A 20,872-nucleotide genomic window follows, 5' to 3' on the forward strand; every position below is an offset into this window, starting at 1 on the left:
CTCAGGGTACTATGTGCAGTGTCAACGATTAAACTGTGGTTGGTTACAGACAAAATTAGCTCCTTAGCCCCTCAACTATCTCTCTAGCCCCAAAGGGCCATTCTTGCACATATTTGCTTCATTGATTTAATGAAAGTATCCAGAACTTTCGTTGTTTAAAATGTAGTATATCCCAAAAAGAAAAAAAAAAAGAAAAAATGGGGCTGGAGCGATAGCATAGTGGGTAGGGTGTTTTCCTTGCATGTGGCTGACCCGGGTTTGATTCCCAGCATCCCATATGGTCCCCTGAGCACCGCCAGGAGTGCAAAACCCCAGTAAATAATATTACTGAGTGCAAAGCCAGGAGTAACATCTGAGCATCACCAGGTGTGACCCAAAAAGAAAAAAAAAGGTAAAATGTAATATAAACCTTGTAACTATTTGTTGCTTAAATGAGAGAATAGATTTTAGTATATGTATTCAGAACTTATTATTTATTACTGGGTTTATTTAAATAACCTTATTCAATCCCCTTTTGGTCCTTCCATTTCCACTATTGAATATACACCATATGCACAAGGGCCAGGAATATTGCTCCATTGTTGGAAGCCTGTCTCGTGAGCTTGGGGAAAAGGCAGCTGGAATAGAGAGGGGATCACTAAGTCAATGATGGTTGGAGGAATAGTTAGGGATAGGAGATGTGTGCTGAAAGTAGATAAAGGACCAAACATGATAGCCTCTCAGTATCTTTATTGCAAACTGTAATGCTCCAAAGTAGAGAGAGAGTATAAGGGAAATTGTCTGCCATAGAGGCAGGGGGAAGGTTGGAAAAGGTAGGGAACATTGGGGACATTGGTGGTGGAGAATGTGCATGGGTAGAAGGATGGGTTTTTGATCCTTGTATGATTGAAACTCAAACATGAAAGCTTGTAACTGTATCTCACACCAATTCAATAAAAAAATACAAGAATAACAACAAAATAAATAAATAAAAGAAGATATGTCATATGAAATAGAGACAGTGTTAGCAGAGTTAGTGCTATTTAGTGTTAGCAGAGTTAGTGTTAGCGTTAATAGGGTTAGTGCTAGTGTTAGTAGAGTTACTGGTAGTAGAGTTAGTATAGTGTTAGGAGAGTTGGTATTAGTAGAATTAGTGTTAGTAGGGTTAGTGTTAGTGTTAGTAGTTAGTGTAGTGTTAGAGCTGTGTTAGTAGAGTTAGTGTTAGTAGAATTAGTACTCTAAGAACCTAGACTAGTAGATAAATGTAAAGTATAATTTAATATCAAGTGATAAGTGTTTTGAGAGTGAAATAAACAAGCCACAAATGGAGCAGATCGTCATGACACAGAGACAGAATTCTCTTTTTGGAAGTAAAAGGGTATATTTCTGTTAAGAGAGAAAAATTGGTAAAGAATCAGCAAGGGCAGTGAGAGATTTTCATCCTGGAATTGTGTAGTTTTGGTTGCTGCCTACATTTGGAGTAAATCTGGAGGAGGAGTGTTAGACCCTCCAACCAGAGAGCTTCACTTCTGATTCATAGGTCTTAACCTATACTATTTCACTGTCACTTAAACATCCATAAAAGTATTATTTACTGGGGCTGGAGCTATAGTGCAGTGGGTAGGGCATTTGCCTTGCACGCGGCCGACCTGGGTTAGATTGCCAGCACCCCATATGGTCCCCTGAGCACTCCCAGAAGTAATTCCTGAGTTCGAGGCCAGGAGTAGCCCCTGTCCATTGCCAGGTGTGATCCAAAAAGAAAAAAAAATATTTTTTACTGAATGATAATTACACATAGAATCGCACAATTATGTTTCATATAATTGAGGAAAACAAGGGATTTGCAGAGATCACTGTTGAAGTCTATGAATTGACTAAGGGTTGGAGTGGGCTAAGTCCTAGTTCTAGATTGATTTTCAGTTTTCATACTATCACATTTATGTGAATGTTTGCATAGGTGTGCAGATGTTGTTCTAATATTTGAGTGCTTTTTCAGTTACTTACTCTCATTTAGACCCAAGTTAAACATTTTTGATGGAAATATTACATCTGTGATGTTGCATCATTATTGTTTATACCAGAAATTACATAGGTCATATTATTCTATTTTAGTAGTAACATTTGTTGCTTATTTAATATAGAAATTTTTGTTCTACTTGTTTTATGAGTTAATCTTATTATTAAGGCCCGTCTTTATTATTTAATAAGCTGCACAGCTATACTTTAAGACATGTGAGAATTATTTCCCTGTAACTTTCAAACATTTATTGATTAGTTTTAAATACATTGAAAACTACAAAAAATTATTTTCTATAGCAATACTTAGCATATAAATCATGGCTTTCTTTTATAAGGAAGTTGTCATTTTTTTGTGTTTCTCTTCACTCTTTCAATAGTATCATAGACTCACATTTGATATGAGAGTGAGTTAAACATTCCTAACTGGTTATATGCTATCCAAAGTGTTGCTGTTTTTTGTATGTTTTAGGCCTGTTTTAGAACCACAGTCAGTGGAGCTCAGGGCTTACTGCAGGCTCTGTGCTCAGGTATCACTACTGGCAGCAGTGCTTAGGGGCCCATATGTTGGGCTGGGGATTTAAATTTGTGGATGGTGTTTAAGGCAAGCATTTTACCTTCTGTACTATTGCTCTGACTGAAGCGATAGCACAGTGGGTAGGGCAGTTGCCTTGCAAATGGCCGACCCGGGTTCGATTCCTCTGTCTCTTTCGGAGAGTCCGGCAAGCTACCGAGAGTATCCTACCTGCACTGCAGAGTCTGGCAAGCTCTCCGTGTTGTATTCGATATGCCAAAAACAGTAACAAGTCTCACAATGAAGACCTTACTGGTGCCTGCTAGAGCAAATCAATGAACAGTGGGATGACAGTGTGACAGTGTTACTATTGCTCTGGCCCCAAATTATTTTAGTGTTCTAAGTGGCATGTCTTTGAACACTGGTTACCCCTTCAAATGAGTTTTGATGTTTTGTAATTTTCTTTCTTTACAATAAATTTTCTTTCACTTCAATGCGGGGAGGTATAGCTATTGCGTTATTATCTTATGTGTTTCCTGATATTAACTTGAACTTAATCACTGTTCCAATGATCCAAGTTTCTTCCAAGTGTTAGAAACCAATAAGTAGGCATAAACTTTTTTCACTGCTGCTGGTGAAACTGCTCTAAGCCCATTCATGTGACAGAAAAGAGATGAATCAAGATACACATTAAAAAGCCCCTACTTTTCCCAATATTAATGGCACTGACTTAATTCTAGTTTCTTCGATCTTTTTTCTAGACTGTTACAAGGTCTAAGACTATTTATTATAGAAAACGCTTCAAGAGTTTTCCTGCTTTCTTTTCTAATGTCATCTTAGAATCTACAACACATGGTTAAGCTTGCATACTCAGGCAATTAAATAGACCTTTTATGATTACTTTATTTTCAATAAATAAAAATTAAGACCTATTATATCAATCAGTTCTGCCAGTCCTCAAACTGTTAGCACTACCCACCACTGTCTTATTTATTTCCTATACTTTTGCTTCCAACAAATACAAATTTGATTGAGTTTGATTAATCACCTTTTCACAAGCACCAAATTATTCTGCATGTTAGTATTTGTTTTCATTTTTGCTTTTACAATCTTTCCAATTTTAAAGGAAGGGGAATGTCTATCTGTGAAAGAAATGTCCAGCTCTTCTGACTGTTGTTTGCCTTTGTCATTTTCTCTAGAGAGGGCAGTGAACATTCTAGGATTTTTTTTCTGAGGTCAGGAGAGTCTTTTCCAGTTTTTAGAGGGCCAGAGGCTATTCAAAGCATCAAAGGACACTTTGCTAATTTGGCAGGAGAATTAACTGCAGGAGTTCAAGGGTGGGTACTACTTGGAACCTGCAGTACAAAGGACCACTAGGATATATATCCTGGCAGTATTTAGGGAGCCTTTAGTGCTATACCTCTATACCTGGAGATATTGGGGGGGGGGCATGTGGAGTCAACGATTCAACTCATCTTCTGTTCATGCAAAGTATGTACCTTTAATCCCCGTGTTATTTCTCCAGTTTCTTTTCTAGTACCTGAAAGCACTTAGAGTGTATCTATCACAGCCACATTGCAACTTCCTATAATTGTGTATTGATAGGTTTGTGTGCCCCATGTAGGGAAAACATAGATGTTTCATATTAAGATCTCCAATAATGGGTAATGGGTACTGATTCTTTCACAAGAGAACACTGAATGAAATCTGAAGTTGATGAGTTCAGGAAAGAGTGTTTACCCATCAGACTGAAGGTTTCCAATTATTATACTCCATATACTTTGTGTCAGGTCTCTGAATTAGGGCTTTATGGTCATAAAAGTGATTGTTGGGCTGTGTTTTCCCTCAGAATCTGTCACTGTTCCTTGAATCCATCACCCTTGCCTCTTATCCCTTATTACTCTTATCATGGCGTCCCTGATGGGCTTGGATTTCACACTGTAGATGATGGGGTTGAGAACTGGGGGCACCACCAAGTATACATAGGCAACCAAAGCATGTACCATTGGGGACAGGTGCTTCCCAAAACGGTGAATCATGGACACACCAATAACTGGAATGTAGAACACTAGAACAGCTAAGATATGAGAAACACAAGTGTTGAGGGCTCGGACACGTTCCTTGGGAGAGGCAAGACTCATCACTGTATGAAGAATCAGGGTATAGGACAAGACTATAAGCAAGGAATCTACACCTACAGTGGAGAGAACTACATATAGCCCATAAAGGATGTTGACAATAATATCAGCACAAGCTCGTTTCATGACATCTGCATGGAAACAGAAGGAATGGGACAAGACTATTTTGTTAGGGCAGAAATTCAGACGTTTAAGCAGAAATGGCACTGGGAAGAGAGATAGGGTAGCACGGGCTACAATGGCCAGTCCGATCCTGATGATGACATTGTTTGTGAGGATAGTGGCATAACGCAGGGGGTTGGAGATGGCCACAAAACGATCATAAGACATGGCCAGGAGCACGGAGGACTCCACCACAGAGAAGGAGTGGAGGAAGAACATTTGGGCCAGGCAGGCATTGAAGCCTATGAGCCGATAGTCAAACCAGAGCACAGCCAGGGTGGTGGGCAGTGTGGACATGGTGAGGCCCACATCTGTGAGGGCCAGCATGGACAGGAAGTAGTACATGGGCTGGTGCAGGCTGGGAGTCCTCCTCACAGCCAGGAGGATCAGGCAGTTCCCAGCGAGGGCCACGGTGTACATGGAGGAGAAGGGGATGGAGACCCAGCCATGAACAGCTTCCAGTCCTGGGATGCCAATCAGGAGGAAGGAGTGTGGCTGGAAGAAGGAAGTATTGACATCAGACTTTGAAGGAAGCATTCTTGTAAGCCACTTGAGATCTCCAGAGAGAAGTGAAATCTTTAATCTGAGCACAAAAATAAATGATAAGATTAAATTATTTAAAAAAGCAAACTTCATTTCCCCCTGGGTAATCAGTGACAACTTTTCAACTCAGAACATTAATTATAAAATATGTGAAAACTTTTAAATGTACTTCAGTAAAGGTTAACTAGAGAATAACTTATAATTTAAACTATTGCCTGTGAATGTATCATTTGATTTTATGAAGCACAGACATCCTTCTAAAATGAGGAAGGAAATTCCTCATTGTTTTTGGTCACACCCAGCTGTGTTCAGGATTTAGTCCTGGAAATCTTGGGGAACCATATGACGTTCTAGGGATCAAATCTGTGTTTGCTGCTTTCAAGGCAAAAACCCTACCTGTTATACTGTCACTCCAGCCCTGGAAGGCAATTATTTTTATAAAATATGTTAGATGATTCTCAAAAGTTTAACAAAATACTATTTTTAAATAAAAAACAGAGATCTCATGGTAATAAATTATATACCCAAGAATCCTAAAGGGTTGAAACACAGGCTTATTGTTTTTTTCTTTCTTGAATTTTCTTTAATATTCCAATTTCCCCCCTCCAACCCCCTCCAAAATGGAAAAAAGACCTCTAAACCAATATAGAATTTAATAAGCCCACAAAGAAATCCCTAAATGTGGGCAAATAAAAGGAAATAGCTATCAAAATATCTTTTAATGCAACCAGCTAACTCTGTAAATAATGAACTTGTTTTCTTAGAAGGAGCAAGCACTCTATTAATAATGCAGAGGATTATTTATATTTTGATAGGTGATTTTTAAAAAGAAAAGTGAAGTGAAAATGCTGACACAGTACATTTTTAATCCTTTATTCCTTCATTGACATCATTGCTTAGCAAATATGAATCCTAGATTGCAGTTATACAGTCATTCAAGGATGAATAACAAGCACAAAAATTGCAGAACAAAATTTGTAAAGGCATAATTTATATTTTAAAGGGATAAAGTAAGTCAGAAATACATAGGATATGCTCTTGGAGATGGGTTATTCAAGAAAGCAAAAGTAATTTTTAATAGATTTTTAAATTAAATCATTAACCAAATTAAAAGCATTTATAATAAAATAAAAGAAGTCATAAAAATGAAAAAAATAGTAGACCAAACTGTAAGAAACACTTATGGCAGAAATTGTGGGTAGCTAAACTGTGAAAATGACTATGGGCTGGTAGCTGGATAGAGGTTTAGAGAGATCAACTTTAGAAATGCCCTTTCTAAGACCAACTTTACAAATGCCTTTCTAAGTTTCGGCATTTCTGAGATGTTTTTAATAGTTAATGTCTAGAAAATCAGAAGCTTTCTTTTCTAACAACAAATAACATTTAATATAAAATTTACTAATTAAAAATGACAAATTGCATGAAATCTTTTAAATTTATTTCTCCAAAATTTCATTTCAGTGACAGTGAACAAAATGATCTCACAGTGACAATAAAATATACAATGCAAGGTATTTCAATAATATTACAGTTGAAGAATAAAAATGGAAAAAATTGTTAGAAACTAGCATAAAGAGAAGATTAAGTTCCTCTAGAGAATTTAGGTCACAGATCTACTTCAAAAGAATTAAGAGCTGGGAGTTGATAAAAGCAAGAATGGAGATCAGGATTTCAAACAGAATGATTTTGAAACAATCAACTCTATTATTCCCTCTCTTGTATTTTCCACTATTGCAAAAGACAGATTGATTTTTGTAGGGGCTGGAGTGATAGTACAGTGGTTATGGTACTTGCCTTGTTTGTAACTAACTGGCCTGGGTTTGATCCCTGGCATTCCATGTGGTCCCCAGAGCCCTGCCAGAAACGATCCCTGAGTACAGAGCCAGGAGTAAGCCCTGAGCAGAATTGGATGTGCTCCCCCCACCCCTGAAAGCAAAACAAAACACACAGATTGATTTCTGGAAAAATTTCCCCAGCAATATTCCGGATGCAGAGATATAAGGCAGAAATGGAAAAACAAGAAACTTTAGAAAGATAGTACAGTGGCAGGGCAATCGTATCACAGGTTGATCTAGGTTTGTTTGATTCCCAAAACCTCATATGGTCTCCTGAACCTGCCAGGAGTGATCTCTGAGCACAAAGCTAGGAGTAAGCTCTGAGCTCATCTTGGTGTGGCAAAATATAAACAAAATAACAAACTTGAAGGAAGGTGAGACTTTTGCAGCTTCATACATTTATACATTTTGTTTAGAGTCCTGATAATCAGGATGATTTTGTAGCATCAGATAGCCACAGTGGTGCCCTATGGTCAGATGATGAGTGCCTTTGGAGAGTATTCTAGACAGAAAGAATGGTAGAATTACTGCTAGACTAGTGCTCAAAATGTGAGATGGAAAGATAACTTAACACACTTCTACTCACTTTCAAGGGAGACAAAGGACTTCATCCCTCCCTGAGAACGTGGTCTTAGATTTCATCTAGTCTTTGAGCTATAAACGTCCTGAAGTTCAGGAAATCACCTTCCTTCGAATCTTCCTGAATCAGGGAGGGGAATATTGTCTCTCTTTTTCTACTACTGATTACTTTTACATCTGCAAAAATTTTAGACCCTTCCCACTAACAACTCTTTTGTGACTGAGAATATTAGCTATCACCCAGCTGGTAATGGAGAACGAGTGTATAAGTACCCCAGGTAACTCACCCTGGTCGTTGTACCAGTCTTCTCTGCCATCCAACATCCTGAAGTTCAGGATACTTTTGTGGCAGAGGATGGAGTTTTATCCCAATGCGTGGAGACATCTCAGCAGTTTCTGTCTCCAGGGAAGACCAAATCTAGGCCACCATGGAATCACTTCATTCAGATCCTGGGGGAATTAAAAAGTTGGCACTCTAAAATCAGGGGAATTCTTTCATGATTTGTTCAGTAAGAAGGAAGAGAATAGCCTTTCGGTCAGTAAGAAGAAAGAGAGATAGTACAGGGTAAAGTGGTGTTTGTTCTGCAAGCAGTAGGCCCCATTTCAATCCCATTTACTACATATGGTTCCCTAAGCATCAACAGGAGTAATTGTTGAGCACAGCTTCAGGAGTAAGTCCTCGGAAAAGCCAGGTGTGGCCCCAACCCCATCTACCCTCTTCCTCTCAAAAAATAAAAATAAAAGGGACATGATCATAAAATTCTACCAAGTTAAAAATATTATATTCGGAGGCAATTAACTTTGAAAATGTTTCTGAGTTTGAAATTCTTTTTAAAAATTTTTTTAATTTAATTTTTATTAGTGGATCACCTTGAGGTACAGTTACAAACTTATGAACTTTTATGTTTGCTTTTTGTTTACATCCCTCCACCAGTGCCCATTTTCCTCCACGAATGTTCCCAGTATCCCTCCCACCACCCCCACCCCAACCCCCACCATTCCACCATGTCTCTGCAGCAGGGCATTCTCTTTTGTTCTCTCTCCTGTTGGGTGTTATAGTTTGCAATAGAGGTATTGAGTGGTCATCATGTTTGGTCTATAGTCTACTTTTGGCACGCATCTTTCAACCCGAGAGGGTCCTCCCAACATTCTCTACTAGGTGTTCCCTTCTCTGTCTCAGCTGCCTTTTCCCCCAGCATGTGAGGCCAGTTTCCAAGCTGTGGGGCAAACCTCCTGGTTCTTACCTCTACTACTCTTGGGTGCTAGTCTCCCATTCTGCTACTTTATATTCCACAGATGAGTGTGATCTTTCTATATCTGTCTCTTCCTTTCTGACTCATTTCACTCAACATGATACAGGACAATATTCCTTAGGACTCTGCTTGGCCAAGCCCCTGGTTTAGTTCTCAAATTTAGCAGTCTTGCAGAGGGTCATGATATAGAGTCGTATGCTAGAAGGGTAGTAGCTTTGACTTAACTCAGCCTGAAGGAGTTAGGAAAGGCTGTTTATTTGAAGACAAGTAGGATTCTGAAAGATGCACAGAACCTGTTCTAAATTCTGTTGTCATTCTGGGAAAGAAACCAGGATGCAAGCTTCACATCAAACCCAGAATTTGCCTATATTCCTAGCCAGTCTTTGCAAAAGATAGTGCTATATAATGGTGCACTGAAAGGGATTGATTCTTCCATAAACATTTAGTAGAATTCACAGTAGAAAACCGGCCATTTTCATTTGTTTTGAAGAAGTAATTTCTTAATTTTCTCTGAAATTTCTTTGATTTCCATGAATTATTTAAAGATATGTTGTCTTGTTTCCAAGGATTTTTTTGTAATGAGATCATAGTTGGAGAACATAATCTATAATTACATTTATTTAAAGCTAGTTTCCTGGATGTGAAGGGGAAAGACTCTGCATCACTACTTAATGAGGATTTTCTCCATGCAGTCCTTATGACAATACAGAGACAGTGCCATCATTAATACTGGGTGATGCAGAATGTCCTGAATCTCTTTGATTTCACTCCAGATAAGAAAGATGGGTACCTCATTACTGTCAGGTGAAGGTAAACATTCTAGACATATTATGTGCTGTTCACTATACTGTGGGAGAAGATATTCTTCACAACTGCCTGATTATGAGGAATTAAGTATTAATTGCCCATTTGACACTTCTTAACACCATTTCATAGAGGATACTGAGCCCCTCCACAAAGCCTAGGGAGTTTTAAGTCTAAGATCAACACTATTATTTGTTGGCTGGAGTCAGTAGTTGATTCACTGTTATTCCTATGAGCTTTGGCTAACATAAATTACTGCCTTAAAGTCTTTTGTTCTCAAGGATACCTTTTTCTCATCCTTTGTTTATTAGGCATTTAATAAAGGCTTTTCCTGTTTGGGTCTCTTGGAATTTGGGGAGTTCTAGTTTATTCAGTTCCAAGTTTAAAATATTAGGCTTGTTGCTCAACCTAAAAGACTTTGTTTCGGAGAATCCCAAATAAAGGTACAGACTAAGCTCTGGATATGAAAACTTTTCTTACAGTGTTAGTAACTGTATCATACCTCTGTGTGCTCATGTTGACTTTCCTCATTTATCCCATGTAATACACACTGAGACTCAACTTAAGAGCCTCATATGCATGACGCTTCTCTGCAAAAGCCATTTTTTCCCTAACTCTGAGTCACGTTCTACCTTAAAAAGCTCCTATGGAATCTTGGGGCCCTGCATTTATAAATGTGGTTTTATATCTGACAAGCACTATAAAATCCACTATATGTTTCTTGGGTTTTCTTTGAACGAATGGGTCTTAAACATTTATCATAGATTGATTTGGGGGAAAGGCATAACCAGAAGTTCTTGGGGGCTACCCTCTACTTTGTCTTTCAGGGTTGCTCCAGGGGCCATGTGGTGCTAGGAGTCAATGATGATGTGAGGGGCTGGAGCAGTAGCACAGCAGGTAGGGCATTTGCCTTGCACACAGCCAACCCAGGTTCAATTCCCAGCATCCCATATGGGATCCCCTGAGCACCACCAGGAGTAATTCCTGAGTGCATGAGCCAGGAGTTAACTCCTGGCCAAAAAGAAAAAAAAAATGATGTGTGACCCCAAAAGAAAAAAGATGATGATGTGAACTTATTGGCCTCTTACATGGTGCGAACTTACATTGATTCTTGATTATTTAACATTGACTTACAGGAAAGAAATAAACGTTGGTCAAGGATTTTGGCACTAGCTAGGAGAATTGGTGGTGAACATGATGGGAAAGAATCCCAAGCATGTGATGTTGGTAGTCTCTGCCCATAAATATCTATTAAGAGTAAATCTTTCCTTCTTCCTTCCAATAACAACAACCACCACAAAATTCTGGGTAAATCTCTACCCTCCAGAAACAGATACCTTTATGTTCTGTCTTTATTTCTTATCAATCTAGTTGAGGAAATAAAGTAGGACTCAGATAGGGGCGGGGTGAAATTACTGGAGATAGGACTTGTATTTCTCAGAGGGAGACTTCAGGCTCTGGCTCTCAGGGGGAAGTGGCTGCCTAAACTTGGTCCCTACACTGACCAAGCCAATATAAGCAAAGCTGGGAACTACAGTCCCTAGAGACTTGCTCTCACTGGAACAGCCACTCTCACGACACTAAGCACTGTTCCGTGTTTTGGGCACCTCTCATGGTAGGGACTGTCTGTTACCACTTTTATGAGTTTCTCTGTTCTGAAACACCTAAGGATTTTCATGAGATCCTTTCAGATCAGTAGGAATGGGGAGACACACGCTCTTCCAGGATACTTGTTCACATAAGTGGTGGCCAAACCCCAGTAGTTTGCTATCTTCTAGAATGTCATCAATCTGCATGTAGGATCTTTAAAAGCCATGTTATTTAGGATGGTTTCCTTTGCTTTGTGCATAAATTAGGCCATTTCAATTACGATTGAATCCCATTGAATCCCACTTCCCCCATTTACCAAGCTCCTTTCCTTTTCTCAATATTCTAGTGTCAGTGTTAGTAGGAATGTGAGAGAGACAGAGAGGGAGGGAAGCCCAGTCCTTTAACACAAATTCTCAGGCTAATGTGACTAGTTGGGTTTCCTTTTTTGGTTTGCTTTTATTTTTTAAAAATCATACATTTTCTTAAAGAAATCTACATTTCTATCCCCTCAATATCCCTGTGAAAGATTATTATCTGCTCTTAAATAAAATAATAGGACAAATATGTAATAATACAATAATTATGAGGATTAACTGAGCTGTACTATGCACTAAATACTGTGCTAAGTGTTGCACAGGTTATGTTGCATGTAATCTTCAGAAAAACACTGAGTATACACTGTTATTATCAACTCTAATAGAGAAGAAAAAAATAAAATTCAGGGAAGGTCAACTGGCTGGTCATGAAACTGTTTTCTCTTTCTGTTGGACTGGATTTCCTTTTAGAGAGCCTGTGAATATATCATGTGATGGAAATGCCCAGTTTGTGAGAGCTGACTTGAGTTTTGGGAAAAATTGTAACTGATAGAATAAGAGTAGGCTAAACAATATCTTGTACAAATAGCCATTGAGTTTCCAGAGAACAGAGATGGCTTTTGTTTGTTTGTTTGGGGGCCACATCTGGTGGTGCTCAAGGCTTACTTGTATAATCACAAAAAAGGGGCAGCGGGGCTTTATCTCTCCTACCGCCCATGTTCAGTAGTCTCATGTCACTTCCCCCACCACAGGGAGGTCGATGACAATGGGCAGGCGAAGGAAAAAAGAAGGGTCAGGCTGGTTGGTCTCAGTTGCAGTTTATTCCACTCCTATCTCCACTTTCCTCTGATTCTCCTCCTGCTTCTTCAACCCCCATGCTGCTTCATTCTCCTTCTCACTCTGGATCTGGATCTGGATCTGGATCTGGATCCCCCCAGCCCACACTTACAGCCTAATTAAATCTCCAAGCATGAGGGGTTAGGGCTTACACATAAGTGTGGTCACAATTCTTTCCCTCAGGGCATGCTGCTTCCAGGACAGATTCTTATCCAGCAAGACGACTGGCCTAAAGGTAAATGTGGATGTGTTTCTCCTCTCCTTAGTCCAACAAACATATAAACATTCATAATATTAATAATTTTGTATGGACACAGTAAGAGATACATTCACTGTCACTGTCATCCCGTTGCTCATCGATTTGTTTGAGCGGGCACCAGTAATGTCTCTCATTGAGAGACTTATTGTTACTGTTTTTGGCATATCCAATACGCACAGGTAGCTTGCCAGGCTCTGCCGAGCGGGCTCAATACTCTCAGTAGCTTGCCCGGCTCTCAGAGAGGGGCAGAGGAATCGATCTCAGGTTGGCTTCGTGAAAGGCGAAAACCCAACTGCTGTGCTATCACTCCAGTCCTAAGAGATACATTAGGCTTATAGAATTGCTGCCATCTCGATCTCAGACTACAGTGCCCAGGTCAGATTAGTCTTTCCTATCCCTAGTCACTGCATATGTTCCACCACCAAGAACCCCAATATACCACCCTCCCACTCCTGATCCAGATCTACAGTTGTGGTCTCTTAGTGCTAGTTCTGGATTGAATTTTCTTCCTCCTCTGATCTGTCTCATCTTTGTCACCCATTTTTTATGATCATGTAATACTTACACAACCTCCACCCAGCTCCTTGCTATTAGTTCTGCCTTTGGCAAAACCCAAATTAGGATTATGGGCATTTATAAAACAACACTCCCTAGTTCATTCTCTCATGTTTACAATTCTCTCAAAATCTAAAAAATAAAAATGGCCAGATATATAGCTGTAGCTCAAGTTAGAGTCATTACTTGTGGCAGCTATGGAAAACATATGAAGGAAACTGTATGAAGGATTTAAAAAGAATGGAGTTCAATAGGATGTGGAGTGTTTAGGGTTAGTCAGAATGGTTTGGGCATGGATCATTTACAGCAATCTCAAAAGTAAAACCATGAAGACTTACTGTTACATCAGTCGCGGTTATAAAAAAAATTGAACAAATTAATGAAAAATGAACTTGAACTTGGTGATGTGTATACATTATATTGTGATGGAAAAATTCATCTGTGGTGTGATTTTTATATCTGGGGCTTTATTTTTCACTTATTTTGGAGAGGTGGACTCCCACTCAAAGTGCCCAGAGGCCACTTCTGGTAAAACTAGCCAGGCCTGTCCATTCAGTGCTCTAGCCTGGTGATGTAGTGCTATTCAGGCCCAGCAGAGTTGGAGGCCAGACCACCAGAACCACACCTGGCTGTGCTTGGGAGGCCATACGGTGCTGCGGGTTGAGTGCCTGAGATGTATTCGACCCTTTTGAGCTATCTCTCCAGACCAGCAGGTTTTAGTTTTTATGGTTTCTTGCTTTGCAGTTTAAAGGAATGCTTTCCCTTTTATTTTTCATGAGGACTTTTTTTTTTTGAGACCCAGAACCAAAAGAATAGAATATATAGATCATCTGAGAGAGGAGGGATGAGGAAGATGGAGGGAGAGAGAGAAGGGGAGGGAGTTTTAAGCAATTGTCTCTCATGGTTAATGGCGTCAGTAAGTCCAAAATGTTCAGGCTGGAGATCTGGGGAAGAACAAATATTGCACTTCAAGTTCAAAGATCATCCTTCAACAAAATTCCATTCTCTCCCTCTTTCTTGGGGTGGGGGGGTAATTCGTCTTTATTTATTTGTTCTTTTTGTAAGATCAAGTTATTGGATGAAGTCCACTTACTTTACTCAGGGAAATTTACTCAAAGTTGACCAATTTAAATATTATTCTCAAAAAAAAATTCAAGCAAAAATATAACCAAAAGCCCTTGTAGAAAGATCCATAAAGTTTATATCTTTAACCAACATATCCAAGATATACTTATCTAATATGTCCTTAATATAAAATTGATAATGATATATTTTGCATTATTTATTTGATGATGTCATTGCTGTAGTAAACCATAAATAAACTAAAATCTGCCATTTGAATATTTTAGGTTACAATTATGTGATATTAAGTATATTCATACTGGTATGCAACCTTAGTCAACTATTTGTTTCTAGAACTTTCTCATACGAAGCTGAAACCTTACCCTCATTAGACAATAACAAGTGATACCCTCATGTGTTTCACTCCTTTCTCTTCTGAGCCCCTGTTAGCATTTTTTCTTTCTGCCTATAATTTGGCCTATTTTAGGTAATGTGCTAAGTGGAATTGAACTATTGTCCCTTTTTGTCGGGCTAATCTCAGCATAATACATTATGGTTCTCACATTGTAGAATGAATCAGAAGTTCATTCCCTTTTATAACTAAATAATATTCCACTCTATGTCTTATTTTTGTTTATATTTTTATACACTGATGAAGATTTAGGTTAGTTACACCCAATTTATTGCAAATAAATCTGCTATAGATATTAGATATAAGTAGACTACTTTGAAAATTGAATAGTTTAAGGCACAGAGAAGATAAAAGGAGACATCAACAAAATATGAATAATGAGCTGTGGTGGAAGACAGTGGGAGCTCAAGGAGCAAAATGTACAGGTTCTATTAGATTGTCAATCTATTCCATTATTAATGATGGGAAAGTATGACTTCAGTCAAAGAAATGTCCAGGTAAATTAAAGAAGATGGGTGTTGTGGAAAAATATGTAAGAGCATGTAATTAATCTCATAAGCCCAAACTTTAACCTCATTATTAGGTTGAAGTCCCATAACCCAATCTCCATATTAATAGGCCCCAGACATTCATTCATTTCTTTAAGAAAGCCATAATTCTTTTTTTTTTGTGGTGGGGTAAAGGTGGAATACTCAGCAGTGGTTAGACCTGAGTTTTGACTCTGCGTTCAGGAATCACTCCTTGCAGGCTCAGGAGACCATATGAGATACCAGGGATCAAACCTAGGTTGGCTGGTACGAGGCAAGTGCTCTACCAACTTTACTATTGCTCTGGCTCATCACCCACATTCTATTTCTGTCTGTCCTGGGCTAATTACATGACTTTTGAGTCCGTTTTATTTATTATTAAATCACTGTGAGATAGACAGTTACAAAGTTGTTCACGACTGGGTTTCAGTCATATGATGTTCTCACACCCATCCCTTCACTAGTATATGTTTCCTTCCACCACTGTTCCCAGTTTCCCTTTCACCCTCCCTCTAGTCTGCCTTGATGGCAGACATCTTTTCTCTCTCTTCCTCTCTCCCTTTCTCTTTTCTTTTAGGTACTATGATTTGCATTATTGTTATTGAAAGGTTATCATGTATATCACTTTATCTCCTTTTAGCACTCAGTTCTTTTCCAGAGTGATCATTTCCAATTATAATTGTCACCGTGGTCTCTTTTCATTCTTAACTACACTTCTCCACAACTTGTGGCAAGCTTCCTACCATGGACTGGTCTTTCTGGCCCTTTTCTTTGGGTATTGAGTGCATTTTTTTGCCTCTAACCTGGGAATCTCAATTAGAATATTTCAGATTTGTCTGTCCAGAGGGCCCTTCTCCAGGTTAGGTGTTTGAGGACAAACCTCTCCTAAGAAAGAGCATATAGAATTGAATATTCTCTATAGGTTATCTGCTTAAATTGCCAAAATTTTCTCAGTGAAGTTACTGAGGAAACACATGGGCCCATTAATGGTTGTCATTATGTAGCTTCTCTTCAGACTTCCACAAAAATGCATAGGATTTTCCATGTGGAGAATGATGCGTTCAGCATTTTTGCTCTTAACAAATGATACCTCTCAGAAGGTGAGAAAGATCAGATTAGAGTTTTATAGGTACCTATAAATGTAAATGCAATAAGCTTAACACAGAAAAACTTTTGATAGAATTTTATTATATCTCATGACTAGGTAAAAAGTCAGACATTTAAAAACGCATGACAGGTACAGAATATACCATGAAAAAAAAGACATGAATGAGATAAAAGGTAGATAAAATATATTTTCTCTATTTGAGAAAGAAACAGTCTGTAGGTGGTGAATGGTGGCTGTAATACATGATGCATATTCTAAATCTGTTGCTCAAAGCAAGGGCAGGGTTATCTCTCAGCAAAATACAGACTCATTCATTTTAGAAAACAACAGAGAGTAAACATAATTTGCATTGACTGAGGAAATAAGTGGCAGATGTTAAACAGAAAGAAATATCATGTGGAAGCTAGCAATCATATTTTCAAATTAAGGTTATCAAATTTAATGTACCCACAAACTAAGTGACTTAGTTAAGTAATCTGGTTAATGTGAACCTAATTTCTCTCACTTGTAATAAAGGACAAGCAAACATGGCACCTACCACATAAATTTTCTGGGAAGATCAAATGAAACCTGGAAAATACTTTTCATAGTGCCAGGAAGCACACGAGATATTGATTGCCAACAAGTTCTCAGGTAGTACAAAATGAACCACCACAGTGAAAAGTACTAATTTATGTAAATTATCCTTTTAATTTCATATTAAAAAAGGTATAAATGTCAAGGAAACAGCATTTCTATCATAAAGAATTTTAGAAAGAAGAAACAAAAATAAGTGACTAGTAATGTAGTCACTAGAAATGAGAATATTTTCTTGAAGACTCCAGAGAGTTGTGTTTTCAGGATGATTTCAGGGTCATGTTTACTAATCATTTTTCTCAATTACAAGAATGTCTAATTTTATTTTTCTTTCCATTAATTTTTGTGGTGCCAGAGACTCACATATACAAGGATCTCACATACGCAAGGCAATTATACCACATCTGAGCTATATTCTCAGGCAGCATGCTTCATTTTATAGAAGAGTCCCTTTTGAACTTTCAATTTCTGGTGTTTGAGCCACATCTGGTTGTGCTCAAGGCTTATTCCTGGCTCTGCACTCAGAGATCACTCGTCACAGGGCTTGGGGTACCATTTGGGGTGCCAGGGATTAATCCCAGAATGGTTGTGTGCAGGACAAATGCCTTCCCATATAGCAGAGTCTTCAAAGGCCACATAGTATTTTTTTAATATAGATGGCTCCACATAATATTTTACTAAATAAATGGTTCATATACAAATTTACTAATACCTTAATTTTTATACATATATAAATTTACTAGTACCTTACTTTTTATATATATTAACCCCAGTATCACTGATATATGATTACTCCAAATAATGGTAAAGAATTCATTTTATGAAAAACAATTGTTTTTTTTTTTTTTTTGCATTTAGGGATATCTGTTGGGATAAAATTCCAAAGGTCAGATTACAGCATAAAACACGTAGTGGTTTTTTAAAAAATATATGTAGTTGTTTATGTTTTTGAGGGGCCACCACAGAAGTGCTCAAGGATCTGGGGGTAACCTCAGGTGATACTTGATCCCATGATCTGAGGGATAGGTCAGGCTGGTGGAGTCACGCAGTGGCAGGGATCAACCTTGGGGCCATGATCTCCTCCACCCTGTTCGTTATCTCTTTGATCCCAAACATATAACGCTTTGAAACTTCTTACTATACATTGACTATTATGACACCAAGTGTGATGTTCAATGTGTATTTTCAACACAATTTTCTTTACTTTTTTATTATGAATTTTGATGAATAAAAAATGGTAATTTTAGGACCAGAGAGATAGTATAGGGGAGTTTAAGACTCTTGCCTTACCATGGGAGTGGCTCTGGTTTGATTCCTGGCACCATATGTGGTCCCCTAAGTATTTTCAACTTCTTAACACAGAAATAGGAGTAAATGACTGAGCAAGTCAGGTATGGCCCCCAAATCAAATACTAAAATAAACCTCAATAATGTGATATATAAAAATGCTGCCTAATTACTATTTAAAATTTCTTTTGTAGTGCTTGGGATAAAACCCAGGATCTGACACATACAAGGCAAGTACTCTACTAATCAGCTAAATGCTAGTTTTTATCTTTGTTTGGGGGAAATATTTGGAGGTACTCATGGATTACTCCTGGCTCTGCAGTCAGGAATTATTCCTAACGAAAACCATAAGGGACACTGGGGATTTAAACCAGCTTACTTGCTGTACTATCTCTATGATCCTAAGTACTGTTTTAATATAGGTTCCTTGCGTTACTAGTAAGACAAAATGATTTTTTTCTTTAATTTAAAGCCATTTGTAATTTTTACTATTTTTTATAGTTAGTTTTTTTAATGTGACATCGATGTATCTTAAAATGTAAACTTTTATATAATAAGGAAATTAATAACAATTTTATCTATAATCTCAAAACTTTTACCTCAAGGCAAGGCATTTTAAACCACAATAAAACATTCTCTCACATGGGTGATAATGGCCTATACTAATAAGATTGGAAACAGCAAAATGTTGGTGAAGATGTGCAAAAAGGGAACCTAGGTACACTGTTGATGGGAATTTAAATTTGTGCAGCCTCTTTGTAAAGCACTATGGCAATTACTTTAAAAAATGGAAAAACCACATGATCTAGTTAGTGATATCATATGACAACACTTTGAAATGATATTTGAACTCATATGGATATAGTAGCACTGGTCACACTAGCCAAACATTTTAATCAACCTAAATGCCCATCAATAAATTAAATAGTAATGGACCATTTACTTAATGGAATACTACTTTGCTGTTAAAATAATATCATACCATTAGGGCAAAGTAGAATGCATTTGAAGTGATTAAGTTAAATTAGAAAATGAAAGATAACTACTAAGAAAATGGTCTGGGAAAACCCAGCAAAACTATGTTCTGGGTGGATTAAAACTATGGTGGTTACCAAGGGGTCTTTTTGGTGGTAGCATGGGGCTGGAACTTTGGTGGTGGGGAAGTGTAGTGAATCTCATTCACATACAGAGGTGTCAACCTGTACCTGGAAGTTCTATTGCAAACGGTGACAAATCAGTAAAACAAAGAAAATAAAATAATGCCTTTTAAAAAAAGAGAAAATAATTCTAATGATTACTAGAAGGAATTAAAAAGTAGCTTGCTGTTGGTTTTTTTTTTTTTTTCACAAATTCCCTTCAAACAGAGAAAATGGAGAAGAGCACTGATGTACCTATGGGCAACTGTAATTAAGCTAATATCAGCGTCACATCAATCCATGTAGGATAAGGAAGAGTGGAATGGTAGGAGTTACCTGCCGCCTATACCCTGAGGGTCTTTGCTACAGCTGATCTTGAATATAGCTATCACTCGAGTCCTGATCTGCTTGGTCTTGGCACCATAGATAAGGGGATTGATGACCGGAGGCAGAAGTAGATAGACATCACCCATGAGAACATGTACAATGGGATTAAGGCTGTTTCCAAAACGGTGCACAACAGAGAGCCCAATGAGGGGCACATAGAAGGCCAGTACCACACTGATGTGGGACACACAGGTGCCAAAGGCCTTAGCCCGTTCTGTCTTAGACGGCAGTTGTAGAACTGTTCGTATAATCAGAAAATAGGATAAGGAGATGAACAGGACGTCCACACCCATGACCAGTAGAATAGCAGTGAGACCGTAGACCACGTTGGGCAATGTGCCTGTATAGGCCAATTTCATCACATCCTGGTGCACACAATAGGAGTGAGAGAGGACATTGGAGTGGCAGAATGTCAGCCGCTTGATGAGCAGGGGCAATGGGACAAAGAAGAGGGATCCACGCACCACAGCCACCACGCCAATCTGGATGGTGACTGCATTGTTGAGCACCGCAGCATGGCGGAGTGGGTGGCAAATAGCTATGTAACGGTCAAAGGCCATGGCTAGCAGGATGGTGGATTCGATGGCTGAAAGAGTATGAATAAAGAACATCTGAGCACAACAGCCACCAATAGTAATCTCCCGGGAGTCAAACCAGAAGAGGGCCAGGATCTTGGGCATGGTAGATGTGGATAAGGCCAGGTCGATAGCGGCCAGCATGCAGAGAAAGAGGTACATGGGGGCGTGCAGGCTGCGTTCTGTCCTTACGATGAAGACCACGATGCAGTTTCCAAACACTGCCACGGCGTACATTGAAAGGAGGGGGAAGCCGATCCAGAAATGAGCTGCTTCTAGTCCTGGGATACCAATAAGCACAAAGGTGGCATGTGTGAAGTTGCAGGAACTCATAGCTGGCACTGAGAGGCTGAGGTCACACTGGCAGCCCGTTAGCCTGCTAGGACATGGAGCAGAGTCAGAGATGCCAGCCCTGAGACCCAGA

At 38.7% G+C, this 20,872-nt stretch overlaps 2 protein-coding genes across 2 annotated transcripts; both read right to left on the reverse strand.

Annotated features, from left to right (window-relative positions):
* Positions 1–4,383: 4,383 nt before the first annotated feature.
* On the reverse strand, positions 4,384–5,346 carry LOC101551333 (olfactory receptor 51I2-like). Its single transcript, XM_004618226.2, has one exon. The coding sequence runs from the start codon at positions 5,344–5,346 to the stop codon at positions 4,384–4,386; it is 963 nt and encodes a 320-aa protein (XP_004618283.1).
* Positions 5,347–19,818: 14,472 nt separating this feature from the next.
* Positions 19,819–20,808, reverse strand: LOC101551601 (olfactory receptor 51E2). Its single transcript, XM_004618227.2, has one exon. It carries the CDS (start codon positions 20,779–20,781, stop codon positions 19,819–19,821), a length of 963 nt encoding a protein of 320 aa, XP_004618284.1. The 5' UTR covers positions 20,782–20,808.
* Between the last annotated feature and the right edge of the window lie 64 nt (positions 20,809–20,872).

The sequence above is a fragment of the Sorex araneus genome, chromosome 6 (genome assembly GCF_027595985.1).
Source record: "Sorex araneus isolate mSorAra2 chromosome 6, mSorAra2.pri, whole genome shotgun sequence".
NCBI lineage: Eukaryota > Metazoa > Chordata > Mammalia > Eulipotyphla > Soricidae > Sorex > Sorex araneus.